The sequence below is a fragment of the Mizuhopecten yessoensis genome, unplaced genomic scaffold (genome assembly GCF_002113885.1).
Source record: "Mizuhopecten yessoensis strain PY_sf001 unplaced genomic scaffold, ASM211388v2 scaffold10641, whole genome shotgun sequence".
NCBI classification, from domain to species: Eukaryota; Metazoa; Mollusca; class Bivalvia; order Pectinida; family Pectinidae; genus Mizuhopecten; species Mizuhopecten yessoensis.
Window position 1 is genome coordinate 288142 of NW_018408648.1, and position 9961 is coordinate 298102.

At 35.4% G+C, this 9961-nt stretch overlaps 1 protein-coding gene across 1 annotated transcript in view; it reads right to left on the reverse strand.

Annotated features, from left to right (window-relative positions):
• LOC110461627 (alsin-like) overlaps positions 1–6913 on the reverse strand; it is a 73203-nt gene extending 66290 nt beyond the window's left edge. Inside the window, exon 1 of the mRNA XM_021515170.1 lies at positions 6818–6913. Coding sequence (XP_021370845.1) covers positions 6818–6837 — 20 coding nt within the window. The 5' untranslated portion in view covers positions 6838–6913. The remainder of the gene's footprint in view (positions 1–6817) is intronic.
• Between the last annotated feature and the right edge of the window lie 3048 nt (positions 6914–9961).

The window sequence follows — 9961 nt, forward strand, 5'->3', positions numbered from 1 at the left end:
GCCTTTTGGTTATTTAGAAAAAAATATGTTTATATTAGCATTTGATCCCTGTGACCTTGAAAGGTGATTCAGATCATATTTGAACAAACTTTAGCCCTTCATCCCAGCATGCTGCTGACCAGATACCATCACCCTAGTTTTTTTTAGTACTGAGAAGAAGTTGTTCAAACATTTTAACATATTTCACCTGTGTGAACTAGAAAGTGGGCTAAGGTCATTTATTTGAACAAAATTGGAGCTTTTTCTCCCAGCATTTCCCCCCCAGACTTTTTGGTTAATCAGAGGAAGTTGTTAACACATTTGACCACTGTGACTTTGAAAATCTGTTAAGGTCATTCATTTCAACAATTTTTGTAACCCTTCATCCCTGCATGCTACTGGCAAAATATCAGCACCCTGGGCTTTCAGTTATTAAGAAAAAATATTTGAGATATTTAACACATTTGACCCTAGTGACCTTCAAAGTAGGTCAATAATTATAAACTTTGTAGCCCTTCATCCCATTATGCTACAGGCCAAATTCAGAAGAAATTGTTTAAAGATCTTAATATATTTGAACCCTGTGACCTTAAAATGGGCCAGTTGAGCTAAAAATCTATCTCTTTGCATTTCACTTCAACAGAAAAGTAAAGAGAAGCATATTTGAAAAGAATAACAAAGGTATGGCATTCCGTTTTGAATTGTAAAGGAACAATAGAGTATATTGTGGGTAGGAATGTTATACAATTTGAAATTCACTCAACCAGAACAGTTAGACAAACAGTAACAGCAATTAAAATATATCATCCAGAATACTCAAAGTCTCATCAAGTAAAACACATTGTACTTGTATAGAAGATAAGATTTTCTGGCACTGTTCCAATATATATCTAGGTACATTTCTCTCAAAGTGGGTTTAAACTCGCCATTAAATATAAACCTTAATAGCACAGTTTATGTGATCAGCATGTTTGAATATCTTAAAAGACGCCACAGTACACAAAATAGCACAAAAAACAGTAGTTACAGCCTTTATAATGCACTCAATCACTTTTACTCTCAAATTTGTCAGTGGGGGGAAAGCAAAATTAATCCACATGAAATATATTGTCATTGGTTTTCTACGTACATGGCAAAGTGTGAGCAATAAAATGGTCTTTAATTCCAGGAAGAAGTAGTCAAGAATAGTAGAAGAGTATAAAACTCGATATCACTCCTATGTGTTGTAAAACGAGACATCTCAACCAGAGATAAAGATTATTTAACTTGAGTATATGTAACTTTGCTGAAACCTGGCACATCCTTAAATGACCATAGCTGTTAATAGGACGTAAAACTCAATTAAACAAACCAAACTTTGCTGAGTGAAAATCTTTAATAAACCTTATCTCAATTGTTCAGATTTCTATGTCCGCATCACACAGGACTAAACAAGCATTTGTAATGGTGAACCCAATGCACATCACTGGTACTGCTGTGTAAGGTGATGACAGGATGGTGACATCTTTAGATATTAAAAAAATAATAATAATAATAATTTGAGGTTCTTATATACTGCTTTATCACAACCTAGTTTGTAGGTCGTCTCAAAGCAGTTCACAAATTATTATCCGTGGTTATAGGACCTTTGCAACCAGCCAATATCTTTCTCAACTCCCTGGGGAGCATACAGCCGGTGCTGCCATTTCGGCGCTAACAGCTAGCATTCAACAATTCTAGCGCTGCCCAACCACGTACTCATTTACAGCTGAGTAGACTGGAACAAACGGAGTAAAGTATCTTGCTCTAAGATACAACACATTGCCGTGCCGTGACTCGAACCCGCAACCCTTTGGTCACGAGCCTGGCATCCTACCACTAGACTACCGTGCCTCCACAATAGAAAATATCATGCTGTGTGAGCTGTCTTTCCCTCACTTAGTAAAGATGTTTTTCTGAATTTTCCTAGCTAAAATGGGAGTGCAACTGTGAAGTTAGGTTATAACCAATACATATATTTGATGGTTACTTATTTCACCTTGACCTAAAAGTAAAGGTGATGTTGACCAATATCAAGTACATGCTATACAGCACAATGTTCTTTTGGTGATGCAGAAAATTTTGTGATTTATCGAGACATCTTTAAAGGTAGAAGAAATATAAAAGACTGCACTTATCAAATTTCCCTTTCACCTATAGAGATGAAGGTCACAGTGACCTAATTACTATACACTTCTGTGGGTGACGCAGATACAACCTAAGTTTCATCAAGACAGGTGACCATTAATGATGCATTATTCACACCTTCAGGGGACGACAAAGTTACTGTTCATTCAAGTTTTATTCTGATTTCATTGATGGTAAACAGCTAGCCTGGACAATATTCTGCTGAAAATATGCTCTTATTTGATTTTTGATCTTGAAATGAAGGTCACATGAGGTGCATCCTCGATATCCAGAGGTTACGCTCACTTTCACTCTCTGTACCCCTGGAATATGTCATAGCAAAATTGAAGGCACGAAGATAGCTGTTTGATTGGTCTCAGGTGAAAAAAACTGAACAATCGCTACTTCAAAGCCTGTCAATTTTTACCGTTACGTGACCGCAAGATTCTTTTGATGTACATCAAAGGATCGAACTAGTCTTCTCGTCTCGTCCACAAGGTGCTGCATATTGAGTCTTCAATTTTGCTATGACATATTTCAGGGGTGTAGAGAGCGAAAGTGAGCGTAAACCCTGAATATCGAGGATGACAGAGGTGAATCTGATTCAGGTATTCATAAAATTTCATAAAGATGTCTTTTAGGGTTGAAAAGCTACTGCACAGACAAGATTGCATAAGAAGAAATCAAACCACTCGGAAGAAGAACTGTGTTAATAGACTATGTCTCCCTTTATTTTAGGGGGATGCATAATAAGGGTCAAATAAGAATATAAATATAAACTTGATTTATTTTACAACATTTGTGAAACAAATTACTTCAACTTGCATTAATCACTCTTGTTGACCCGGATGTTAGCTCATGGGGGCTTAATGCAGGGGGAAACTTGAGTATATGGAGAAAAGTCAGAAAACCTTCATGGTCGGGCAGCTGACCCCATACCTTTTCATGCAGGTTCGGGGAGTGGAACCTCAGCCATCTTGTTAAAAGGCGAATGTGTTATCCATTGAACCACCTAACCACTACGTGTGGTGTAGCAGATAACACTATAATTATAAATTTTGATGCAAGTACTACCTCTGCTGAACACAAGCAACTGAAGTGTAGAGAAAGCTATCACGAAAGAGACAACTTAAGTGATACTATATGTTTTTGAACATTGTACAAAGGGAGACAATCCACTCTATAGAATCATAGAAACATTGTACACTTTTAATTAGTTGATCAGAGGGCCGGGAGTGCCACCATTTACATGGAACTGTGCTATTGTGATTTCTGATAAATGGTATTTTGATCCTTTTTCCAACAATTTCTTCATTTTTTTATGGGAACGACATAAAAACAGATATACCTACAGTATGGCATTTTCAAGACATTTACCAACACTTCTAGTTAAAGCAGGGAAAAGAAAATGATACTGGAAAATGGTAAGAAAAACATTAAAACAACTTACTCAAAATATACTCATGACGCTTGGAAGAATTGCCCTACAAATTGATGATCATTCTAATACATTTACATTTGCTCTGCATTGCCACTATATAACACTACTAGCAGAAATGCATTTCATTTGAGTATGAAAGCAAAAACTCTCGTGACGTTACACGTGGTTTACTTATGACGTCATAGATTTAAACCTTGTTCAATGAGAGTCTTGTTGCTTCGCCTCGAATAACATGGACAATGCCCCCATGTCAAACGCTCAAATGATTACGGTTAATTTATAATTGGCGCCAATGTCGTTTAAAGGACGATGCATATACAGGGCGCAGTTAATAAATAAATTATTATGAACAAATAAATTAAATTAAACTGTTCTTTAGTAGAAATGTAAATATATGGATTGAACTGCGTTTTTGAAATTTTCATGCCGGTATGCCGTTCGATCCCTATAAAATTACCATTCTTTAATCTTAACGTAACAGAGGTGATTATTTTTTCAAAGCCTCTGCTAGGAGTCGAACCCGGGCTGTCTGGTTTACTAGTCTTACGGTCTATCGAATGAGCTGAAGAGAAATTCTCCCTAGCCGAGTCGGTAAGGAATTCCAATTGGTTAGTATTTTCCAGGGTGACATAAATCTACAAAATGATGACTTTTTTTTTCTTACTTTTTTTTTTGTATGTGACATTACCAGGTACACAAGGACAGCAATTTTCTGACAAACTGATTATATAGTAATAAATGCTTAATATTTTCTCAATGAACCTCTCATGAATTTTATTTTTGCATTCATAATTTCATTCATGCATCTGTACGTGTACTTTATGTACATATTTCATGAACCTATAATTGCAATTTAGTTACAGGTATTTGCATACTCCAAATCATTCAATGCCTCACTAGCCATGATAACTATAATTAGCCATTTTAGCATGAGCTTCAGACCATATGCTTTGGACCTCAATTCTAAGATTTGAATATATTACCTGCAGCAGGGTAAAATTGACTTCATGTCAAACACAATGTTAGGTCAGACACCATGATATGGCTACAATATCAGCAATGTCTTTTCTTAAAAAACAGTCAGAATTAAGGAAACAGTTTCTGTAGATTGCATCCAATATCCAGAATAAACATATGGAAATTGTGTGTAGGAATTCAAATAATTAATCCCTCTTTTAAGAGTCAGATATTTGATGGGTAAGCTGTGACAAAAACTGTAAAAAAAAATCTTGTTTCCATAATTTTATATTGGAAATATCTTACATTTCCATTTTATGGTTACTGCTATATTTTTTGTGTTTTTTTTTCTGTTGATACTGTGATTTCACATGCTATAAACTAAGGATTGAAAATGGATTAAAAATATTGTCTCAGTGTCTGACTTAAGTTCACATTTTATGCATCCATCCATCTTATGGCTGAACTTAAAAAGTTGTTGGATTTCCCATTATGGAATGATAGTGGGCTTCAGTGTCGGAATGGATAAGGCGTCTGACCATCTACAGTCACTAGCCCTTTGGGATGGCACGATTTACCCAAAAAGACCCCTAACCCCTCAAAAGACCCCAAATACACCCAAAGAACACCCTAAAAACATCCAGATAAGCTTAAGACCACAAAAAAAACACAAACGACACTAAAAATAATATTCAGTTAATATTTTAATGTAGTAACCTAATTTTCTGCATCAACTGTCAACTCCTCCAATCGAAATTACGAGAGTATGTTATATGTGAAAACGCAAAATAGATTGAAATAATCAGAACCTTAAAAAAACAAGTACAAATTTAACACATCAAACAATATCCTCTTAACAGCAAATGCACTTATCAAATCAAAATAAACATAGGCTACCTATGTCAAATAATGTGGAAAGAGTGAGAAAAATACAATTTTATATAACAAATATCGATCTTCTGTGAAGAGGCAAACGTGTAAACTTGTTTGCAGGGGAAGTAACTCAGATACATATAGTTAATATTACTCACGTCACTATAACTATCCAATTAACGGGAAACATCATTATGTTACATAACGTCAGGTAGCAGAAATATAAATACCTATGTATAGTTAATGTTTTTGTGTGTTTTGGGGGTATTTTTGGGTATTTTTGGGGTATTTTTGGGTAAATCGTGCTGCTGCTCTACCACTGGGTCGAGGGTTCAAGGCCCTACATGCCCGGGACTGAACATTGCCTTGTACTGTCTGTAGGTTGAAGGTTTCTCTACAGGCGCTCTGGTTAACATCCACCACCAAAACCTGGCACTTCCTTAAATGGCCATAGCTGTTAGTAGGACGTTAAAAAATCTCAAACACATTGTGGAATGTTATGATGAAACCTTCCAAAGAGTTCTAAGCCTATAAATTAAAGATAATTTCTTGTCTCTGTCTGACAATGTCCCTTCCAATGCTTAATCGCAGGAGTTTTACGTCTGTACAAAAATAAACAAAACCGAATCAACTTCTGTGATTTAATACCGCTGTGGCTATCTCAATGGAACAGTTGCCAGACCTACCATCAGTTCACTATCAGGTTGGGGAAAACCACCAACTTGCGTATAATACGCAAACTCGCCTTTTATACGCCAGTTGCAGTATGGATTTGTTACTAAAAATAACCCAAATCGCTTTAAGAGTAACTTTTGCAAGATATTATTAAAAATCGCATTAATTTACGACAAGGTAAATTATATTTTGCTACAAGATGTTTACTGAAAGCATTGCTTAGAAACTTGATGTAACTTTACCGGAAATATTGCATCTATTTTTGGTACTTTCCCACAGGCAAATAAAGTTTATTTTTGCATTTGTATTATGTTTCATGACTGAATAAATGCGACTTTGACAAACAATTTGAAAAAGTTTAGATTAAAGTGATTTTGGCTATTTTTAGTAGCAAATCCATACCCCTTTTGGCCTATAATAGGCGAGTTTGCGTATTATACGCAAGTTAGTGGTTTTCCCCGACCTGGCTGGAAATACGGAGTGATGTCGATGTTGCTGTGAGCTGTTATGCAATCAATCAGTGATATTTTCAGTTCAGCTGTTTGTCAGATTGTCCTGGCTTTCTCTCACTCTGACAACTGCGGCTACAACATCATTCATCCAATTCCCGATACATGTATTGTACTTTAGGGAAGAGAATTAGATTATTAAAAAAGACTCGATACGATATTTTTTATCTGCTTCCGAGTTCCCAGTAACCCTATCAAATTTTGACAGAGAATTAAAAAAATATCAAAATGTAATTACCGTTCTTTTGAAAACTCCATTCTTGACTTGTGGACACCCCTAACACCATGTACATCTAGTTAAGAAGCTGATAACATTTCTGTATGGCGAAAGACTTTGGACTGTTGGACGAGGAACTCTTGTTATGGGCGCCGCCATTGTTGTTGATACTTAGGTCATTTCTAAATCCGGATATTGACTCTGTACCTCAAATCCGGTATTTATGTCGTGGGTTTATTTTTGAATGCAATCTCTAAAATGCAGTTGAATGTTAAGTTAAAATCTGTGAGTAAACATAAAAATAGTTTTAACGAAAGAAAAAAAAGGTTTTTTTTAGCTAACTTGAAAGCTCCAAGACCCCAGATTTTAATTTTCCTTAATTATAACCAACTTAATTTATATGTAATTTGAATGTATTGTCAGACGTAGTATTGTTTAAATTTATACTTAAGTCATTGATGCAATGGACATGGCTTAATCGAAAGAAAATCGTCAGAATGAATTACTAATTATGTGGTTATATTCCAACCCCTTATATAGTACTTTCATACCAACTTTAACCATATTAGTTATGCCACCATATTTTATCGCCACGTGGTTTGGCTTTATTTTGTTTAACGTCCTATCGTGTGTTGTGTATGCGTGCTAGGGTGTGTGTGTGTGTGTGTGTGTGTGCTGGGTTTACAGAAGGCAGGGTGTGTTGGTGTATCGCCTCCTTGTGATAGCGCGTAACTGATGCCTACTTGTTAGTGCTATCTCACTGAAATATCATGCCAAAGGCACCCATCACAGCATTCCACCCGATCACATTATACTGACAACGGGTTACCAGTTGTTGCTATTCCCCTAAATGCTGCATGTGAAGCAGGGAATAACAACTACCATTTTTAAGGACTTTGGTATGTCCCGGCCTGGGGGCAGAACCCAGGCTGCCTTCCTCATCTGGGCGAACGTTCAATATTAAAGCCAAAAATGAATCGTTGCTAAGCAAGGTGCTAGGAAATAAAAGGTAGTTAGAAGTAGAAATATATAGATACCAAATATTGCAATGGGTTCATCAGATTTATTTCGGTCGCTTTTGTGTCCCAAGTAGAGGGCATAAAAGGAAATCCACAATTCTGCCGGGGGTTCCCTCATTAGTCGCCTCTTACGATGCATATATAACATATACTGCCTTACTGGCAAGCTAGCTTTTCCAGTGATGCGGTATAACCCGGCGAACTAGTTTAGCAACGTCGAGCGTGGTCAGTTGCTTTTAACTGTGGTCTTAGTGACTGGCATCATATGATTGGGACTGTTTTTAAAGGGAAATGTAAACCAGTTGTGAAAGAAAAGAGGAAATTTAGATGTTTTAAATATTTTGATGAAAAAACTTTCAGTGATGATATAAGTAAAATCCCTTTCCATGCAACTTATGCTTTTGATGGTATTTATTGGGCCCATGAAAAACTTATCACTGATATTATTGATGAACATCCTCTTGTAAAAGAAAAAGTTGTAAAGCAAAAAAAGTGTCCATTTTTTAATTCAAACTTGCGTAAAGCTTTGTATAAGACACGTATGCTTTTTAACAAATATATTGGTTGCAAATCAGCCTCTAATTGGGAGGCATTTCGTAACCATAGAAATTATGTGTCTAAAGGCCCACCATTAAACCATTTTTATCAAATAAGGGCTCTGCACAATGCAATATGTAATTTTAAAGGAAAAATGGCGAAAATGAGGCCATCATCAGTGACCAAAAAGTGGTCAGCAATGTTTTTATTATTTTTAACGTAAATGTTGCTTCTAATATTTGCGGAAGTCCTGGAGGGACATTTTTAGTTACCACTTATTTATTATTACTTTTTTGTTATTCCTTATTTGTTATTATTTAGTTGAACTTTGATTCATTTTTAAACTTTGAAGCTCATTTTTTCTGAAATTTGTAGGAAAGCCTCAATGCAATTGTCCATTTTAAAGCAAATTGGGAGTATTTTTGAACCAAACAAGGTAGACTTGTAATTCATAATTCTTTTATTGTTTCAAATTTTAACTACTGTTCTTTAGTCTGGCACTCTTGTTCCATGAAGAGTGTCAGAAAGCTAGAAAAGATACAAGAAAGAGCTTTAGATTTATGCAAAATGATCACAACTCATCATTCAGACACTTACTCAGTATTACCAACAGCGACAGGCTTCATGTAAGGCATCTAATGGATATCGGTTGTGAGGTTTTTTAGAATTATAAACAAAATGTCTCCTGAAAATAATTATTCATAACCTTGTAAATATTAAGATGTCTAATTATGACTACATGAAAGAAAACACTGCAGAGGTGTCCAGGGTCAACACTGAAGTATGGGCATAAATCGTTTTCTTTTGAGGCCGCCCGGTTGTGGCAGTCTTCCGAAAAGTTGAAAATTTCAAAGAATTCAGGAGGCTGATCCATTCCTGGGATGGCCCCATCTGCCTTTGCAATATCTGCAAAATGCGATACTTCATACTGTGCCCCGATTACCTCTGCCACCTGACATTTTGAATTGTGTGATACTTTTATTATCTTATTTGATTTCGTATATGTTTTAATTCTATTCTATATTTTTGCAGCATCTTATTTGTATTTTAATGTTACATATTCTAAAATATATTTTTTTACAAAACTTGATACATTTTGTTAATTGATTTCGGTATCGTTTTTTAATTCAATTCTTTGCTATATTAGCATTGTATGTATATTCCACTTCATAGTGTTTTAATCCTAAGTCCTAAGTAATTCTTGTGTGATATACAAGTATTCATTCACTATTAACTATGTCTTTTATTTACTTATTCTGAATACTACTTATCTGTGATCACATTTAATGCTTTTCACATAATAACACTATTTTTATATATCTATTGTTTCAATGGGGTCATATCCCGGGGGTCTTTGTAGGTAGGGGACTCTCAATCACCTAGGAACCTGGGATATGATACTTTCTTTTTCTGCGATAATTTTTACTGCTTTTTATTTACATATATATGTGATTATCTCCCTTTACTCGTAATATAATGTGTTATTGTTATTTTACATATGTTTGTCGTAATAATAGCTCTCACGATTTTATGTTCCTTGTTTACCTGTATGCGACGTTTAAAAAGGTGTCTTGTGTCTTGTATTCTTGTTGTATGGTGGTCTTTTAGT